At 36.0% G+C, this 21157-nt stretch overlaps 1 protein-coding gene across 3 annotated transcripts in view; it reads left to right on the forward strand.

Annotated features, from left to right (window-relative positions):
• Nucleotides 1-8699: 8699 nt before the first annotated feature.
• Nucleotides 8700-21157, forward strand: part of LOC115840615 (disintegrin and metalloproteinase domain-containing protein 5-like) — a 132001-nt gene continuing 119543 nt past the window's right edge. For 2 of the 3 annotated variants that reach the window (XM_030833848.2, XM_060291482.1), the window contains exons 1-4: nucleotides 10717-11524; nucleotides 11794-11870; nucleotides 12687-12861; nucleotides 13756-13821. In XM_030833848.2, coding sequence (XP_030689708.2) covers nucleotides 11381-11524; nucleotides 11794-11870; nucleotides 12687-12861; nucleotides 13756-13821 — 462 coding nt within the window. In that variant the 5' untranslated portion in view covers nucleotides 10717-11380. Of the gene's footprint in view, nucleotides 9292-10716; nucleotides 11525-11793; nucleotides 11871-12686; nucleotides 12862-13755; nucleotides 13822-21157 lie in introns of those variants that run through there. The other variant, XM_070044614.1, reaches the window with a different exon arrangement.

The raw sequence follows: 21157 nt of genomic DNA on the forward strand, positions 1-21157 counted from the left end.
GAAACTCAAGTGTACAGAAATTTGACCAATTCAGTGGTCTGATTTTAGCTGTAGAGTCCAGGTAAATTCCAAGAGTACTGTCTTCAGTGATGCCCACTTGACTCAGTTCTTTGGCCCTCCTCTAAAAGTGTATGCAAGAAGCTGGCTTAGTGTGACTGCCATCCTTAGCTGTTTGGAAGTCAACACTTTAATAACCCACTGATTTCATGCACCTAGTATGGCTGTTAATGTCAATCTGACTCTTGTCCCTTGATAGGTGCTCTGTTCTTTTCCTCTGGAAGATTTTAGAATCTTTCCTGTCATTTAAAATTTCAGATTTGTTTTTCCTCCAAAGCCCAGTTTTTAACACTTGGGTCCTTTCTTAAGTCATTCTCTTATTTTTCAAGTTAAGAGAAACTTTCCCCATTATCCCTTTAAATATTTCCTCCTAATTATTTAAATTTTTCTCTTTCTGGAAAATGCTATTATTAACAGTTCTACTTCTATTCTCCTTACCTCTTAATTTTATTTTGGTATTTTCTATTTTTAAAAATCCTTTCTTGTTCCTTCCTGGGAGAGTTTGTCGATCGGATATTCCAAACTGCAAATCCACAAAGCGATAAGTATCCATTCTACTATTTATTCCAACACTTGTGACTTTATTTCCTGCCACTTGATTCTTTTTAAAGATTGTTACTGTTCTATTCTGCTAATAACTTCTCTTGGTTTTTCAGGACTGCCAAGCAGTTTCAAAGTGAATTTATAGACATGATTTCAACATTTGTTAAAGCAAACTTAGAGTCAGGATCGAGTATGGCTGTATTTTAATGTATTTAATGTGATGTGGGCTAGGATCTGCGAAGGAAAGAACGCCTACAGACGTCAAGAAATCAAACTGTTCTTGGTCCTAATAGACGCAGAACGTACAAAGGGCTAGGTAAACACGTAAAAACTAGGGGCTGCAAGATTACAGAGTGTGGCAATAATAACAGGGTACTAAGGAAGATTTTTTGGAAGAGTCTATACTCGGACAAGGATCGTATATGGGGTCTTCTGCATTCCATGGCTGTCTAGCAATGGCATATCCAACCATGAAATGTAGAGAAGCCACCGTGTTCGCACCAGTCTTTGCAAATACACGCATTTTGCCGCCTCCTGCGGTAAGTAATGTACTAGGAGGAACCTTGTTTGCTGTCAGTAACTTGAGCATTTTCATCCTTGCTCCTTCTCTTCACTGGGATTAGAAATTACTTCAAAAACCGCCGGCCTGGGCTTCCCTGGTGGTGCAGTGGTTGAGAGTCCGCCTGCCGATGCAGGGGACATGGGTTCGTGCCCCGGTCCGGGAGGATACCATATGCCGCGGAGCGGCTGGGCCCGTGAGCCATGGCCGTTGAGCCTGCGCGTCCGGAGCCTGTGCTCCGCAATGGGAGAGGCCACAACAGTGAGAGGCCCGTGTACCGCAAAAAACAAACAAACAAACAAACAAACAAACAAACAAAAACCTCATTGAGAGCAAAAATAGGCTTTAAAATGGTAATACTAAATAGCACTTTCTAGATCTCAAAGGAATTTTCCTGTGCATTTCATCAATTAAAAGATAGCAGGGGCTTTCCTGGTGGAGCAGTGGTTGAGAGTCCGCCTGCCGATGCAGGGGACACGGGTTCGTGCCCCGGTCTGGGAAGATCCCATATGCCGTGGAGCGGCTGGGCCCGTGAGCCATGGCCGCTGAGCCTGCGCGTCCGGAGCCTGTGCTCCGCAACGGGAGAGGCCACAGCAGTGAGAGGCCCGCGTACCGCAAAAACAAAAACAAAAACAAAAACCGCCGGCCTAAGGAAAAGACGCAAACAAAACCAGGCACCCGCTTCATCTGAGAACTGGAACTCGCGCGGCTTTTCCTTCCTTAACTAGGGAGCGAAAGTTTCCCCCACGCCCTACCGGCCCATCCGCGGCACGCTGGGCGCGCGCGCCCGCCGCGGCCCGAGGCCGCCGAGCGCTCCGCCGGCTTTTTCCTTCCGGCGCTTTCCCCGTGCGCCCCCTGCTGGCGCGCGTCTTGCTCCCGCGCTCCGCCCTCAGCGCAACGGACGTCGCTGTTGCGCCAGGGCGGCTCCAAGTCAGCGGAGCCATGTTCCTCCTGCTGGTCCTGTTCACTGGCCTAGGCGGGCTGCACGGGGGCCGCAGTGAGTCTAGAGACCGTTCCCCTCGTTTTGTTCTGTCGGGGGGCTGCCCTCGTTGGTCCAGGATCCAGGCTCAGTACTCCCTCCCTCCCCTCGCCCCTCGCCTTCACCCCCCACAGCCTCCCGACCCTTGGCCTCGAGGTCTGCAGCTAAGGAGGCAGAGAGGCAGACTCCGGGGGAAATCTTTTCATTTCTGTGGGGTGGTTTCCTTGTCTGTAAAACGGACAGAAATGAAAGGTGTGGCCTTTTTCTACCTACAGCAGTCTGACTTTGTGTGTGTGTGTGTGTGTGTGTGTGTGTGTGTGTAGTGAATAAAAAGTTAAGATTTGACAAGGCTTAAGAAATTTATCGGTAAGAATGACCGAAGGACAGCAGAAAGGAAAAGTAGATGCATAGATTATAAGAAAAACTTGGTAATATAGAGAAACAAATGAATTGAGTTTAGAAATGAATAATGCAAGATTACAAGTATCACAGTAACTGCTTATTTTTTGTTTTAGATCCTCATAAAACCTTTCTGCAGACCACAGTTCCTGAAAAGATTTCAACATCCGAGGCAATAAAACATCCAGAAACTAATGTAATTGGGAAAAAATATTTTTATTTCTTAAATTGTGTTAAGTTGCTTTTAATATCAAGACCGTAGTAGCTGAAGGTGGGCTCCAGCTCTTGGAGGCACAGCTGACCACTCAGGCCAGGTTCACAGGGAGGAGCATTTTGATGTGTATTTGTGTGTGTGACCCTGTGTGTGTGTGTTTCTGTTGAGGATGAAGGATTCTAAGGAGGATCCACCGGGGCCAGCACTAGGGAAAGGCAAGCAAAGTGCTTGACTCAGGTGCAGAATTTAAGGGAGTGGCAAAGAACTGGGATTAGGATGAGGCTGAATGAGGTTAGACCAGGTCAGATCCTGTCTTCCTTGAAGGTATTGATATTTTTTTCCATCACGGAAGTTTTGCATTAATTTTGATTGTTTAAAGTATTGCATTGAAATAGTACTTATCTTGATTACTGAGTTTTCTGGGCCCCGCCCCAAGTCCTAGGCCTGCGGATTTGCCCGCAGCTACTTACCTCAACTTTCAGTTAGTCAGGGAAGAGCTGAAAGTGATCAGTGAGTGAAAGTGAGAAAGATGAGCTGATTTTTCAAGTTAAGAGACAGTCTGGGTCAGCTTTTCAGCCATAGCTTGGAGGGGAACAATTTTCTCCGTGTTGTGTTTAGAGGCTCTAGATACCAATTAAATAAGCTTCCCACTCATTTTGCCTAGTTGTTACACTTTTTTTTTTTCCCAATTGCATGTGGAGATAAACTAATTTGGGAATGTCAAAAGTTCTTCATTTTGGCCAGTGTAATTTTAAATCATCTTGGGTAAAATGGACCCATTTAGATAGATATTTACAGGATGAGGGTCCACAGGTGTTAAACATAGGGCCAGCTGGTGTTACTTCTTTGATAGTGGCAGTGGATTTTAACTTGGCACTTGAAAATTTGCTTGCAATTTTGGAATCAAAAGGTATTTCTGGTAGTTGTGCATTCAGCTAGACGTTTGGGCAGAAAGACTGCTGATACACAGAGTGGAAAACCAGTACAGTGCCTGCTACAAGTCTTACATCTTCTTCCTCTGAATTTTTCTTAATCCCCCAAATTTGTTATATGACCTTCTTTGGTACTGTAGGAGGAAACCATTTATTTTTTTTGCCTAGCTATTAGTATGTGCTGGTTTATATTTGACTTTCCACCATTTTTGATGTTTAGTGAACAATTGCAAACTGCACAAAGAGCTTCAAAAGGACTTTTTCCTCAGTTGAGGAGTTTCTACTGTTAGCAAATTCATTACAAAATTTGCACTTGCCTTTTGACATTTTGGGGTTTAAATATACACATATAAAAATATAGGTAGTAGTTCCAAAACATTTCAAAAAGAATTGAAAATATTGAATTTGAAAATCTTGCAGCTGTGTCAGTGAAACTCACATGTTCAAACTCATAACTAATCATAAATGAGCTGAACTGTTGAAAAGATTGTGAACCTGTGAACAAACTATAAACTGAACTTGATATGTTATTTTAAAAAATGGGGAACTTCCAATTTGCCTGTAAGGGCCAGTTGTAAACACAGTCTTTCTGAAGAAAGCCAGAGTTAATGTTATGTAAGGTTTTGGGAAGCCTGGTGTCAGGGAGCCATGGGCTTTCTGAAGTGAGAGTGTTTAGGTGCTGTCAGGCTTTCAGCTGTGTTAGTGCAGTTAGTACAGGAAGAGTACTTGCTGGCCTTCTCACTTTCAGAATCCTCATCAGTGCAGTGTCAGAGGAGAGAGGCACTTACTCCTATCTAGAAGCTGTGGCTGTCACTGATTGGCTGACTTTCAGAAACTTTGGGCTGTCATTGATTTGCTAACTTGCAGAAGCTAGTTATTTGAGTATGGCTCTTCTAGCCACATGCCATTGGTAGTTTGATAGGGATTGCACTGAATCTGTAGATTGCCTTGGGTAGTATGGTCATTTTAACAATATTAATTCCTGGAATCCATGAACACAGTGTATCCTTCCATCTGTTTGTGTCATCTTCAATTTCTCTCATCAGTGTCTTATGGTTTTCTGAGTACAGGTCTTTTACCTCCTTGGTTAGATTTATTCCTAGGTATTTTATTCTTTTTGATGCAATTGTAAATTGGATTGTTTTCTTAATTTTTATTTCTGATAGTTTATTGTCAGTGTATAGAATGCAACAGATTTCTGTGTATCAGTTTTGTATCCTGCAACTTTACTGAATTCATTTATTAGTTCTAATAGTTTTTTGGTGGCCTCTTGACGATATTCTATATATAGTATCATGTTGTATGAAACATTGACTGTTGCAGTTCTAGCATTTCAATTTGATTTTCTTTTATTTATTTTTTGTCTGATTACTCTGGCTAGGCTTTCCAGTACTATGTTGAATAAAAGTGATGAGAGTGAGGATCCTTGTTTTTTTCCTAGTCTTAGAGGAAAAGCTTTCAGTTTTTCACCATTGAGTATGTTAGCTGTGGGCTTGTCCGATATGGACTTTATTATGTTGAGGTATCATAAATGATGTTGAGTTTTGTCAAAAGCTTTTTCTGCATCTATTGAGATGATCATATGATTTTTACTCTTGAATTTGTTGATGTGGTGTATCACAATATTTGATTTGTAGATATTGAAATATCCTTGTGTCTTTGACATAAATCCAATTTGATCATGGTGTATGGTCCTTTGAATATATTGTTTAATTTGGTTTGCTCATATTTTATTGAGGATTTTTGCCTCTATGTTCATCAGTGATGTTATCCTATAATTTTTTTGTGTGTGTGATGTCTTTGTCTGGTTTTGGTATCAGGCTGATGTTGGCTTCATAGAATAAGTTAGGGAGTGTTCCTTCCTCTTTAATTTTTGGGAATAGTTTGAGAAGGACAAGTGTTAACTCTTCTTTTAATGTTTGGTAGGATTCATCTGTGAAGCTATCTGGTCCTGGACTTTTGTATGTTGGGAGTTTATTTAAATTACTGATTCAGTTCATTACAATTCTGTTCATATTTTGTATTTCTTCTTGATTTAGTCTTGGTAGATTGTACATTTATAAGAATTTATCCATTTCTTCTGGATTGTCCATTTTATTGGTGCATAATTGTTCACAGTACTCTCATGATTTTTTGTAGCTCTGGTGTGTTTGTTATAACTTCCTTTTTATTTCTGATTTTATATGGGCCCTCATTTTTCTTGATGAGTGTGGCTAAAGTTTTATTGATTTTATTTATCTTTTCAAAGCACCAGCTCTTAGTTTCATTTTTTTTTTAAAGTCTCTATGTCATCTATTTCTGCTCTGATCTTTTCATTATCTTTCCTCATACTAACTTTGAGTTTTGTTTGTTCTTCTTTTTGTAGTTCCTTTAGGTGTAAGGTTAGGTTGCTTATTTGAGATTTTGTTTCCTGAGATAGGCTTGTATCACTAGAAACTTCCCTCTTAGAACTGCTTTTGCTGCATTCCATAGAATTTGGATCACTTTGTTTCCATTTTCATTTGTCTCCAGGTATTTTTTGATTTCCTATTTGATTTCCGCAGTGACACATCAGTTGTTTAGTAGCATATTGTTCAGACTCTACGTGTTTGTGTTTTTTGCAGTTTTTTTCTAGTTTTGATTTCTAGTCTCATACCTCTGTGGTTGGGAAAAGAAATGCTTGATGTGATTTCAATTTTCTCAAATTCACTGAGACTTGTTTTTAGCGTATGTGATCTATTCTGGAGAATGTTTCAAGTGCATTTGAAAAGAGCGTGTATTCTTTTGCTTTTGGATATAATGTTCTGTAAGTATCTCTGAAGTGCATTTTGTAATGTGTCATTTAAGGCCAGTGTTTCCTTATTAATTTTGTGTCTGTATTATTTGTCCGCTGATGTAAGTGGAGTGTTAAAAACCTTACTGTTATTGTGTTACTCTCAATTCTTCCTTTTGTGTTTGTTAGTATTTGCTTTATGCATTTAGGTGCTCCTGTGCTGAGTGCATATACATTTACAATTGTTATATCTTCTTGTTGGCTTGACCCTTTTATCATCTGTGCCATTGGACTGTTCTTCCTATTTTGACCCATATTCCACTGCCTTAATTACCGTAGCTTTATTAGAAGTCTTAATATAAGTTAGTATACGTACTCCTACTTTTCTTTCAAAACTTTAAAGGTGTCATTCCATTGCCTTCTGGTGTCCATTGTTTCAGTCGTAGAGTTACACATTATTTATTTATTTTTTAAATTTAATTTATTTTGTATACAGGAGGTTCTTATTAGTTATCCATTTTATATATATTGGTATATATATGTCAATCCCAGTCTCCCAGTTCATCCCACCACCACCCGCCCCCCGCCACTTTCCCCCCTTGGTGTCCATACGTATGTTCTCTACATCTGTCTCTATTTCTGCCTTGCAAACTGGTTCATCTGTACCATTTTTCTAGATTCCACATATATGCATTAATATACAAAATTTGTTTTTCTCTTTCTGACTTAACTTCACTCTATATGACAGTCTCTAGATCCATCCACACATAATTTATTAAGAATTATTTTGAAAGTAATGGGTCATTTTTCTCTTACTGATTTTTGAGTATGTTCTCTTTGTCTTTTGTTTTAAATGTTTGAGCATGACATGCCTAGGTTTACTTTCTTTGTGTTCATCCTGATTTGGAATAATAGAATATTTTGAGCCTGTGGGTTGATACCTTTCATAAGCTTTGAAAATATCAGCCATGAATTTTTAAAATGTCATTTCTTTCCTAGTCTTATCTTTATCATATTTTTTTGGACTATAATTACATGAGTGTTAGACATTTTTCATTGGTCACATTTCTCTTGTTTTCTTTTTCATATTTTTCTCTCTGTGTTGCAATCTGGATATTTTCTACTGACCTATATTCCTGTCACCAATCTTATCCCCTGCTATGTCTAATATTCTCTTATACCCTTTCATTGAATTTTTAATAATAGATATTGATTTTTTCTTCTATAAAATCAGAAATGTCTTTCTGATTTTAATTCCTTTATTAAAGATTCTATACTTCTACTGAAATTCTCCATCTTCTCATTTTAATCATGGTTATTTTATAGATATTACTGTGGCTTTATTATTCTCTATTTTTTATTTGTATTTTTAAAAATTTGATCTTGTTCTTTAGCATTTGTTGTAATTTTTTAATGGAAAAAATGGTGTATTCATTTACTAGAGCTTCCATAACAAAGAAACATGAACAATGTGGCTTAAACAACAGAAACTTACTGTCTCATAGTTTTGGAGGCTAGAAGTCCAAGATCAAGGTGTTCGCAGGGTTGGTTCTTTTAGGGACTTTGAGGGGTGGTTCTGCTCCAGGCCTCTATTGTTAGCTTATAGATAGATGTCTTCGTATGAATCTTCATGTGGGATTCTCCTGTTGTGTATGTCTGTGTCCAGATTTACTTTTTTTTACAAGGATACTGCTCACATTGGATTAGGGCCCACACTAATGACCTCTCCTGAACTTGATTACCTCTGTTAAGGCCCTGTCTCTGAATAAGGTCACATTCTGAGGGACTGAGGTTAGGAATTCACATGTAAATTTGGATGGAGGGGGACACAATTCCAAACAGTTGGATGCTGTGTATGAAAAGTTGTAGAAGCTCTGGATGATGTCTTTTTTGAGTTTTTCTCTCCTGTCAGTTTTGTACATTTCTTGTTAATTGCATCCTAGTTTTGTTGTTGTTTTGCTTTGTAAGACATGTGGATTTAAAACTTTATTGGTGCTATCATATTCTCCTTTATTTTTTCATCATATTTATTTAATAAGAAGGCATTTTTAGAGGGTGCAATTTTCAGGTCCCCTCAAGAGTCCACTTAGACTTTGTAGAGTGCCATTCAAATGATTCTTCTCAGAACATTTATCTGCTGCAATGAATCTTGCTCTTTTCTAATAGAAAGTTAAAGAACTGAAAACTTTTAAATGGCTACTTCTCTTGCTAAAATAAGTTTTTTAAATTAACCAAATAAATAATTTAATGAATCTTATATTTTCTGTTATCTTCTAGAGGGTTCTCTAGACGTGTCTCTGCCCTTCCTCTATCCTCTCCTACCTTCTATTCCAGAGGAATTTCATTGTTTGCATTCGATAAACAAAGTGCAATGGTACTTATTGTGTTACCTTGCTAGAGATGTAGTAGGTTTCTTGTAGTTCTATCTTTTAGGAGTGTCTCTTCCAATGAGCAGGAAAATTTACTTCCCAGGAGGTCTGGGAGTAAGCAAGCAAAGGTTTCTCTCAAGTGAGGTGGGCATCTTGGCATTTGCCTTGGGCATGGTGAATTGGTGGTGTGTGTCTAAGCCAAAAGGTAATTATCAGCAAGCTTGTCCCTCAGATATGTGAGTAACGGTGAATAGGAGGCAATTCAATTCAGAATCCTGAAGATTCCAACATCCACATGGGAAGGGAAGCACATATGATAGTTATATATTGTTCCTAATTTTGTCAGTTTTAAGAGCATAACTTGAAGAAAACATTTTTTGCATATATTATTTACACGTGTTATTGAAATTTTTTTGGATGCTCATATACAGGTTGCTTATATCATTACAATAGAAGGAAAACCATATTTTATCCATCTCAAAAAGCAGTAAGTATTTTATCTTTTCAAATTTTAATTTTTTGGTTTCTTGATTTTTAAAAATAATTACAAATAGGATTATTTCAATTCAAATGTATATTTGATACATATGTACATTTGATACCTATTGTATATCAGTTATTGGGTAAAGTCATAGGCATACAAAAGGCAATAAAACATGGGCACAGGTAAATAATTTATAATATAGAAAGATATATTCAAACACATCAATAGAGAAATGGAGAACTGTTTTATAATGCATTATTAAGATAAATGTGTAGATAGTATTCTTTGGAAATCAGAGAAGGCTTTTTGGAAAGAGATGACTTGAGCGAAGATAGTTAGCTCTGTGAAGAAGTGAGGTAGTGTTGGGGGACATTCTGTTTCAAGGAAATCATGTGCAGGTGTGAGACAGACTGGATTTTTGTGGTGTGCAAAAAGTAGTGTGAATGACTGAAGGACATGTTTATTGAGGATAGAAGTAAAACATTTTGGAAAAGTAGGCAGGAGCCGGACTGTAGAAGATCTAGAATGCCATGATAAGGGTATTAGAAGCCAAAATGTTTTTAAGCATGTACTTATATAGGTCCGTTGAGTCTTTATAGGCTGTTTCTGAGGGGGTAAAAGTGGAGGTAAGGTGTCTAATTGTATGATTATATAATAGTTTGGGTGAGTGATGATAGTGGCTTGAACAATGATCATAGCGCTGGAAAGAAAAATTCAGTAAACCTTGAGGATAGATTTGGTAGAATGATTGGGAAACAGTGAGGAATCTTGGATAATTTAGTTGTTGCTTAAGAAAATTGGTAGGTTATAGTGTAATAAAATGAGGGATATTAATGAAGGAGATATTTATGTGAGGAAGGGGTGAGTTTGGTTTGCATTGCTTATAAGATATTCAAGTGGGGTTTTTTTTCCCTTAGGTATATGAATGTAGAAATTTGAATCTCTAAGGAGAGATTGGCAATAGGGATATAGATTTAGCAGTAATCAATAGTTTGGTGTAATTTTTTTTAAATGAGAGCTTACAGAGTGCTTACAAATATACTGTGGCTAAAGACGGAATCTTGGGAAAGACCAATATTTCTCTTTTCGGTTCTACCGAAAGAGATCAAGCTAGAAGGGTCAGGGAGGTAGGAAGAGAAGCAGAAGAGTGATGTGTGATGTAAATTAAGTGATTAGAGTGAGTGGTCACAGTTTTCAAAATAATGCTAGAAGTCCAGTGCAATGATAATTTTAAAACTGTCTCTTGGATTTGACATTCTGGTGGTTATGAATCTTTTCCAGAGCAGTTCAGGGTGAGTAAGAATTGACAAAGCAAAGAAACTGTGTGTAGACCACTCTTTTGGTAAAATCTGTTGAGAATTGAAAATATGTAGGGAATAGCTAGAGGAGGACACAGGGCCAAGGGAGAGTTATTTAGGATGATAATGACTTGACAATAAACTTTTCAATAGTGTTAAGATAAAAACCAGTAGAGAGGAAGAGTTTGAAATTAAGTACCAATAAAGTATGTATCTTCAATACATGGCGCAGAATAGGATGCATAGCACAAGTGTTTGCTTTGAGCAAAAGAAGTAGTCATTCTCTGGGAATAAATACAAGGAGTGAGGATGGGTACAGGTGATCTGATGAGGTGACATGGAAGTTATTGAGATGATTGACAGGAGCGGTGTCAAGTTTCTGAATAATTACTGAGGGGAATGAAAGAAAATTCAGACCCAGGTTATTGGGAAGAATTGGTACTTAGTTAAGCTTAGTGAATATGAATTTGTAGTGATGCTAAAAAATCTTTCAAAATTCTGTCCTAACCCTACATTTTAATTTTGAGATTCAAGTTTAAAATCTGGAATTAATGAGCAATAATGACAGAGAATTGAAAGTTCTTTGTTGGAAATTGAGACCTATGTTATTTCGCTATTTGATATTTCTAGCAATTTAGGCCGTTCATTATCATGCATTTTAGTATTATGTGTCACTATAATTAAAATGCCTCCCTCTGCCCCTAATTTATTGTAAATGACAAGCATTGGGGCAATAGGATATGCCAAGATAATGCACTACTTTAAATTTCTCCCTCAAAAGGAAAATTTGTATTATGAAGAATAATTTTTCTATGTCTTCTGTTCACAATTTGACCATGTTTTGGGGATTTCTTCCTAGATCATTTTTATCTTCAGCTTCTGTTGTTTATTCTTATGACAAAGATGACACCCAACATTTTCAGCCTTTGTTAGCTCAGGTAAGACTTAGGTATTTTGTTACAGATTTCTTATTCTGGATTTTCTTTAAAAATACAAATATTATGAAAGTTTAGAATATTATTTTACACATTCACTGAAATCGAATAAGTGGACTAGTTCTTATTTCTACCTGGCACAACTTCATTGGGTAATGGCCACTCATATTAAAGTACTAAGGTAGTGAAAGTAAAAAGTATAAGTGAGATATCTGGGATGTCCATTTCAAAAAGAACTTATCCATTTGTTTTTCTCTGTGTATTTTTTTCAGATGGATTGCAATTATCATGGATATGTTGCAGGTTTTCCAAATTCTCTTGTATCACTCAACATTTGTTCAGGACTCAGGTTGTAGCCTGTTTAAAGGCATTCCATTTGCCAGTACTAGATCTTGCTAGTCTATAAGTTGATCCTTTATGTATCTTTTCTAGTTTTACAGTCACCTTTGTTATTTCAATTCCCAAAGGCGTGAACCAGAATTACTGATAAAATAAAGTGTGTCACCCTGGCAGCATCCATTCCAGATGGGAGGCTACTTGTTGATTCTAACAGGATATGCTGCTTGAGGCTTTGAGCAATCTTGAGTGTGGGAGGTGCTGATTGGGTCTCTCCATACTAATCTAGTTTTCCCAAATTCCTTATGTTTTAACTCGTGTCTTAATTTCCTAGAATGGTTGACAGTGTGGAATGCCTGAGTCTGACAGGTACTTTGGCTCTGCTCATAGTCATTCTTAGGCGCATAGCACCTTTAACTCAGCCACACAGATAAATGATTTAAGACGTGAAGTGTCAGAGGAGAGGTAGAGATTTCAAAGAGAAGAAAGGGACCTAAGACCAAGGAAAAGAGTGTCTATGGCTCCTAAAGGTTGGCTTAGAAAATCAACACCCTAGGTAGAGGTCTTAACCCCTTTAGCACATGGATGCGTGCCACTGACCTTCTTTCTTTAAGATAATCAAAATACTTTTATTAGAATATTTGTAATAAAAAGCCATTCATATCCTGTGTTATTACTGGTCCAGTTCTGGAGCAACACCTCAAAGAATAAAGAGATAATTAGAAAAATAAAGTGACTTTAAATGTAAAAAAATTTTTGGCCAACATCAACATTTCTCATAGTTTCAGTAGAATCATATCAGATTTGTTTTGATTATTTTAACATTCAGGGGAATATTGCAGTTTAAAAACATCTCATATGGAATTGAACCAATGGAAGGTGTATCAGGATTCATGCACATGATTCATGAAGAAAAAAATGATATAACTAATATTCCTCTGTTATGGGAAAATGACACTTATATCTATGATAGCTCACAGTATCAAGTCAGAAAAAGTTCAGAAGTAAGTGTGGACTGTTTAATTTTAAATTTTTCAGTATAATTTTATGAAATGAAAAATACTTTCAGAGCAAAATTTGGTGATATGCAAATTTTAAATTTGTTTTACTTTTTCATGATGGCTCTACATGACTTTTCAAATGGATGGAGAAAGAAATTAAGTTCTTTGTTATGCTTGTTATTAGATAAAAGTTTAGCAAAAACTTAGGTAATTAACCTTGGAAACATATGTGAATATAAGATTAAATAAAGCAAAAAACTAATTTTCTTGTGTGGGCATTTGGATAATTAATGTAAATTATTCCTTTTCCTCAATTATTCTGGTAATTTAGGTGAAAATAATATGTGATCTAGATTTCTAAATGAGTTTTTGTTAATGTGAGAATTCAGAAATGAATAATATCAGTGGCTTACATAAGGTACATGTAAAGCAAACTGATGAATTCTTCCTCCACAAAGACCTGTAAGCTGCCATAAATAACTTTCCTGGCTCTAGTGAACTGCCTATGATTGTAAACTTTAGTAACATTTTTCTAAACTACATTGTTTGTCAAAAGTAGTTTCTAATAATTGGTGGCAGAAAATCTGCGCACATGGAAGATTACTATGAAAAATTATCACAAGGCTAAGGAAAGGAAACTTAATATTTCTAATTTCAGCTACTGCAAAAATCGAAATATACCTGGGTTCTTGTATAGCTTGGAGTCTCATTGAAAATTCTTATTAATCACAGCATGCTTTGGACTGGAATTTTCTGAATAGTACATAAATTTTGTAGTTGAAAATCACCTTAATATTTAATCAGTATCAACTCGTCTCTCAGTTTATCTCTGAACATAATTTCAATAGAAGGCAAATTTTTGGAAATTTCTCAAGACTCATGTTGTATGTTTTTCAGACACCTGGCTATTTCAAGTTATTTCCCCAATATCTTGATATGTATATTGTTGTGGATAAAAATCTGGTAGGTTCTTTTTTTTGCATTGTTATTTTTAAATGATTTAACAACCGTCTTTAATCTGATTTCAAGGATATAATAAAAATTTTAAAACCATTTTTTGATAAAAGTTTATTTTGCTTTTGCAATGAATGCTTAAAAATTATGAATACACCAAGTTTTTGTTAATTCATTTATTTTGTATTCTGGGCTCTCTGACTGCTTTTGTAAAGTGAACTATCATTTTCTGAAGCTTGCCAGCTATTTTTCTTGTTTTCAAAAGGACTACATCCTCAATGGAAGCACAGATTAGAACTCCTCCAAACCCTACCCCTACATACAATAATATCTAATTGCCTCAGCCTAATTGGAAGGGTAGTCTACAAAACAAATATGCCACTGCTTCTAAGCAAAGGGAGAAAGCAAGTTATATGTTTTGTTCTAGCTAAGTTCTAGGGAAACAAGTTATGTTTTGTTCTCCTAAGTTCAAGGTAAATGAAATGACAGAAAATGAACAAAATTCTCATATTGAGGATGCATGACTGTACTTCAGGTCTTGTATAGGTTTGGGTTTTGAATTTATACAGCATGGGCAATTAGTAGATTCTAAGCTATGAGGCTACATTTGTCCCAGGTTGGTAGATCTGAGGGCAGCTGATGGAAGCAAGTACTATTTCTCTCTGGAGGAATGCAACTTCAAGCAGGATTCCTGCAGATTCATATCAGCCATATATGAGCTCAAAATCCATAAGAGACTTAGCCACCATGTACAAGGGTTAGCAAAACAAAAACTCATAGATTAGACCCACAAAATTTTGAGATATTAAAATTTTAAGATATAAGTTATAAAATAAAGATATTTTTTCCCATAAGGAAGTCATTGGTTCTGAAGAGGTGAATATGAGGCAGGGAAGCTGAGCTAACTCTTGGCAGAGGTGACAAAAATTGAAGTGTATGACTCATTAAAGAGTTGATAGGTTTTTTAGTGTGGCTAAGCTGACCCAGTACAAAGTCAACACATACACTAAAATCACATTCTTACAAAATTACAAGGCAATTAGAAGTAGGAAAGCAGAATTTTAAGCATAATCAACAAAAGGAAAGCAATAAAGGGAAAGAAAAACGTACATTAAACTTTTGTTTCATAAATGTGGAACAAATTAAAAGCTAATTAAGATAAAATATTTCAACTCAGATATGTAAGTAATTATATTAGATGCAGAGGAACTAAGTACAGCAGTTAAAATCCAAAGATAAAGTTTAATTAAAAGCAAAGACAGAGTGTGATGTAAGACACACACACGTACATACTCGCTCTGCTTACAACTGACGTCAAAAATATGTCATGAAAGTAAAAGATTATAAAAAATATACCATAAAAATATTCTAAAATCCTGTTTAGCTAGATTAATATCAAAGTAGACTTTAAGATAAGTGTAAGTTATCTCTTACTGTGTAGCATACCACTCCAAAATTTAGTGGCCTAAACCAATAACCATTTATTTATTTGGTTGGTAGCCCAGAGATGTTTTTGGACTTTTATCAATCTCAGACCCTTTTTATCTAATCTGGTGGCCTTTTATTGATACAGTATCTTAAAACCTTTGTAGTCTTCTTTCTTTTCTCTTCTCTTTTTTTTTTTCGTTTTACAGGATTACTTTTTAACCACCTGTTTTTCCTCACACAGAAAATGTTCTTTACTAAGATTTCAAAGGCATAGAAATACAGTTTAAAAGGTTTCAACAATTTTTTTTTTTTTTTTTTTTGCGGTTCGCGGGCCTCTCACTGCCGTGGCCTCTCCTGTCACGGAGCACAGGCGCCGGATGCACAGGCTCAGCGGCCATGGCTCACGGGCCCAGCCACTCCGTGGCATGCGGGATCCTCCCAGACCGGGGCACGAACCCGTGTCCCCTGCATCAGCAGGCCGACTCTCAACCACTGTGCCACCAGGGAAGCCCCTGAACAACTTCTTTTAAACAAAACATACGTTGCTATGTGGTTACCAGTGGCAGGTATGAGGATTAACTGCGACCTTTGTGAAGCCCAGTAGGGAGCTTGCAAAAGAAGTTCTCCTAGTGCCTTTCCTTGAAATAGCCCACCAGTGTGAAATCACCTATTTCTTGAATTGTTTTCTAATGAAGGAGTACAGAGTATTATGTTTTCTTAGCATAATGTCCTAAAGTTTTATCCATGTTGTAGCATGTGACAGCATGCCCTTCTTTTTTAAGGCTGCATAATATCCCACTGTGTACCTATAAAATATTTTCTTTATCCAGTCACCTGTTAATGGACCTTTAAGTTTCTTCACCTTTTGGCTATTGTGAATAATGATGCAAGGAACATGAATGTGTAAATATTTCTTTGGGATCTTTCTTTTTTAAATGTTTGATAGAATTTTTTAGTGAATCTACCTGGTCCAGGATTTTACTTTATTATGTGGTTTTTGATTACTGATTCATTTTCATTACTTACTCATTATTGATCTAGTAATATCTTTAATATTTTTGTATATTTCAGTCTTGGTAGGTTAGATTTCTAGGAATTTATGTTTTTTATATTATCCAATTAGTTAGCATATAATTATTCATAGTAGTCTCTTATAATCCTTTTTATTTTTGTGGTATCAGTTGTAATGTCCTCATTTCATTTCTAATTTTAGTTATTTGTATCTTCTGTTTAAATTTTTTTTTTATTTTATACTGAAGTATAGTTAATTTACAATGTTGTGTTAGTTTTCAGGTGTACAGCCAAGTGATTCAGTTATACATATACATATATCTGTTCGTTTCCAGATTCTTTTCCTATATAGGTTATTACAAGATACTGAATATAACTCCCTGTGCTATACAGTAGGTCCTTGTTGATTATCTACTTTATATATAGTAGTGTGTGTATGTTAATTCCAAACTCCTAATTTATCCCTCCCTACCTTTCCCTTTTGGTAACCATAAGTTTGTTTTCTAAGTCTATGATTCTGGTTCTGTTTTCTAAATAAGTTCATTGGTACCATTTTTTTTAGATTCCACATATGTGTGTTATCATATATTTGTGTTTCTCTGTCTGACTTCACTTAGAATAACAATTTCTTCATCTATCCATGTTGCTGCAAAGGGCATTATTTCATTCTTTTTATGGCTGAGTAATATTGCATTGTATATATGTACCACATCATCTCTATCCATTTATCTGTTGATGGACATTTAGGTTGCTTCCATGTCTTGACAATTGTAAATAGTGCTGCAGTGAACATTGTGGTGCATGTATCTTTTTGAATTATGGTTTTCTCTGGATATATACGCCCAGGAGTGGGATTGCTGGATCATACGTTAGCTCTCTTTTTAGTTTTTTAAGGAACCTCCATATGTTCTCCATAGTGGCTGCACCAATTTACATTCCCACCAGCGATGTAGGAGGGTTCCCTTTTCTCTACACCCTCTTCAGCATTTATTGTTTGTAGACCTTTTGATGATGGCCATTCTGACCGGTGTGAGGTGATACCTCATTGTAGTTTTGATTTACATTTCTCTAATAATTAGCGATGTTGACCATCTTTTCATGTACCTTTTGGCCATCTGTATGTCTTCTTTGGGGAAATGTCTATTTAGATCTTCTGCCCATTTTTGATTGTGTTGTTTATTGTTTTGATATTGAGCTGTGTGAAGTGTTTGTATATTTTGGAGATTAATCTCTTGTCGGTCACATCATTTGCAAAAATTTCCTCCCATTCTGTGGGCTGTCTTCATTTTGTTGATAGTTTCCTTTGCTACACAAAAGCTTTTAAGTTTAATTAGGTCCCAGTTGTTTATTTTTGTTTTTATTTTCATTACTCTAGGAAGTGGATCAAAAAAGATCTTGCTGCCATTTATGTCAAAGAGTGTTCTGCCTGTGTTTTCCTCTTACATTTTAGATCTTTAATCCATTTTGAGTTTATTTTGCTGTATGGTGTTAGAGAGTGTTCTTATTTCATTCTTTTACACGTGGCTGTCCACGTTTCCCAGCACCACTTATTGAAGAGGCTGTCTTTTCTCCGTTGTGTATTCTTGCCTTCTTTGTTGTAAATTAATTGACCATAGGTGTGTGGGTTTATTTCTGGGCTTTCTATCCTGTTCCATTGATCAATGTTTCTATTTTTGTGCCAGTACCATACTCTTTTGATTAGTATAGCTTTGTAGCATAGTATGAAGTCAGGGTGCCTGATTCCTGTAGCCCCATTTTTGTTTCTCAGTATTGATTTGACTATTCAGGGTTTTTTGTGTTTCCATACACATTTTAAGATTTTTTGTTCTAGATATGCCGAAAATGCCATTGGTAATTTGATAGGGATTGCATTAAATATGTAGGTTGCCTTGGGTAGTATAGTCATTTTGACAATATTGATTCTTCCAATCCAAGAACATGGTATATGATTCCATCTGTTTGTGTCATCTTTGATTTCTTTCTTCAGCATCTTATAGTTTTCAGACTACAGGTCTTTTGCCTTTTTAGGTAGTTTTATACCTAGGTATTTTCTTTTTAATGAGATGGTAAATGGGATTGTTTCCTTAGCTTCTCTTTCTGATCTTTTGTTGTTAGTGTATGGAAATGCAGTAGATTTCTGTGTATTAGTTTTTTATCCTGCAACTTTACCACATTCATTGATGAGCTGTATTAGTATTCTGTTAGCATCATTAGGATATTCTATGTATAGTATCATGTCATCTGGAAACAGTGACAGTTTTACTTCTTCTTTTCCAGTTATGATTCCTTTTCGTTTCTTTTTCTTCTCTGATTCCCGTGGCTAGCAACTATGTTGAATATAAATGGCAAGAGTGGACATCCTTGCCTTGTTCCTGGTCTTAAAGGAAATGCTTTCAGTTTTTCACTGTTGAGAATTGTGTTTGCTGTGGATCTGTCATATATGGCCTTTATTATGTTGAGGTATGTTCCCTCTATGCCCACTTTCTGGAGGGTTTTTGATCATAAATGGGTGTTGAATTTTGTCAAAAGCTTTCTCTGCCTCTATTGAGATGATCATATGTTTTTTATTTTCACTTTGTTGATGTGGTGTATAACATTGATTTGTGGATATTGAAGAATCCTTACATCCCCGAGATAAATCCCACTTGACCATGGTGTATGATCTTTTTAATGTATTGTTGGATTTGGTTTGCTAGTGTTTTGTTGAGGATTTTTGCATCTATGTTCATCAGTGATATTGGCCTGTAATTTTCTTTTTTTGTGGTATCTTTGTCTGATTTTGGTGATGATGGCCTCATGGAATGAGTTTCAGAGTGTTCATCCCTTTGCAATTTTTTGGGAATATTTTCAGAAGGATAGGTGTTAACTCTTCTCTAAATGTTTGATAGAATTCTCCTGTGAAGCCATCTAGTCCTGGACTTTTGTCTGTTGGGAGTTTTTAAATTACAGTTTCAATTTCGGTACTTGTGATTGGTCTGTTCATGTTTTCTATTTCTTCCTGCTTCAGTCTTAGAAGGTGGTACCTTGTCCATTATAGTGATATATACTTTCTTTTGGTAGTCTGTTATGATCCTTTGTATTTCTGTGTTGTCATTTGTAACTTCTCCTTTTTCATTTCTAATTTTATTGATTTGAGCCCTCTCCTTTTTTTCCTCATGAGTATGGCTAAAGCTTTATCAATTTTGTTTATCTTTTCAAAGAACCAGCTTTTAATTTCATTGATCTTTTATTGTTTTCTTTGTTTCTATTTCATTTATTTCTGCCTTGATCTTTGTGATTTCTTTCCTCCTATTAACTTTGGGTTTTGTTTGTTCTTCTTTCTCTAGTTGCTTTAGGTATAAAGTTAGGTTGTTTATTTGAGATTTTTCTTGTTCCCTGAGGTAAAATAGTATTGCTATAAATATGTCTCTTAGAACTGCTTTTGCTCTGTCCCATAGGTTTTGGATCATCGTGTTTTCGTTTTCATTTGTCTCTAGGTATTTTTTGATTTCATCTTTGATTTCTTCAACGAACCATTGGTTGTCTAGTAACATATTGTTTAGCCTCCACGTGTTTGTGGTTTTTGCAGTTTTTTTCTTGTAGTTGATTTCTAATCTCATAGTGTTGTATTCAGAAAAGATGTTTGATATGATTTCAGTTTTCTTAAATTTACTGAGGCTTGCCTTATGGCCCAAGATGTGACCTGTCCTCAAGAATGTTCCATGTGCACTTGAGAAGAATGTGTATTTGCTGCTTTTCGATGGAACACTGTATAGATATCAATTAAGTCCATCTGATCTAATGTGTCACTTAAGGGCTGTGTTTCCTCATTTATTTTTGTGTCTGGATGATCTCTCCATTGATGTAACTGGGGTGTTAAAGTCCCCCACTATTATTGTGTTACTATCAATTTCTCCTTTTATATCTTTTAACATTTGCCTTATATATTGAGGTGCTCCTGTGTTGTGTGCACATATATATATATGTACAATTGTTATATCTTTCTCTTGGATTGATCCCTTGATCATTATGTAGTGTCCCTCTTTGTCTCCTGTAACAGTCTTTATTTTAAAGTCTATTTTGTCTGATATGAGTATTGCTATTGCAGCTTCCTTTTGATTTCCATCTGCACGGAATACCTTTCTCCATCCCCTCACTTTCATTCTGTACAGGTTTCTAGATCTGAAGTGAGTCTCTTGTAAACAACATATACATGGGTCTTGTTTTTGTATCTGTTCAGCCAGTCTATGTCTTTTGGTTGGAGCATTTAATTCATTTACATTTAAGATAATTACCAATATGTATGTTTTTATTGCCATTTTAAAAATTGTTTTGGATTTTTTTGTAAGCTGTTTTTCTTCCTTTTCTGTTTTGTTCTCTTTTCTTGTGATTTGATGACTATGTTTAGTGTTGTGTTTGGATTCCTTTTTATTTTTTGTGTGTATATCTAATGTAGTTTTTTGGTTTATGGTTTCCATGAGGTTTTGATACAGTGGTCTATATATATAAAAGTTTGTTTTAAGTTGGTTGACTTAATTTCAAATGCATTTCCAATATCCTGAATTTGTATTCTCCTCTTCTCATGATTGCTTGTTTGGATATCATATTTTTGTGTGGATGATATCTTGACTATGCTACATGTTTGCCTTTACAGGTGAGCTTTCCCATTTGTTTTCTTTTTTCTAGTTGTTGCCTTTTCTTTTCCGCCTAGAGTTTTTCCTTTAGCATTTGTTGTAAAACTGGTTTGGTGGTGCTGAATTCTTTTGCTTGTCTGTAAAGCTGTTGATTTCTCTGTCAAGTCTGAATGAGAGCCTTGCTGGGTAGAGTATTCTTGGTTATAGGTTTTTCCCTTTCATCACTTTAAATACATTGTGCTATGCCCTTCTGGCCTGCAGAGTTTCTGCTGAAAAATCAGTTGATAATTTTA

The sequence above is a fragment of the Globicephala melas genome, chromosome 21, assembly GCF_963455315.2.
Source record: "Globicephala melas chromosome 21, mGloMel1.2, whole genome shotgun sequence".
NCBI classification, from domain to species: domain Eukaryota; kingdom Metazoa; phylum Chordata; class Mammalia; order Artiodactyla; family Delphinidae; genus Globicephala; species Globicephala melas.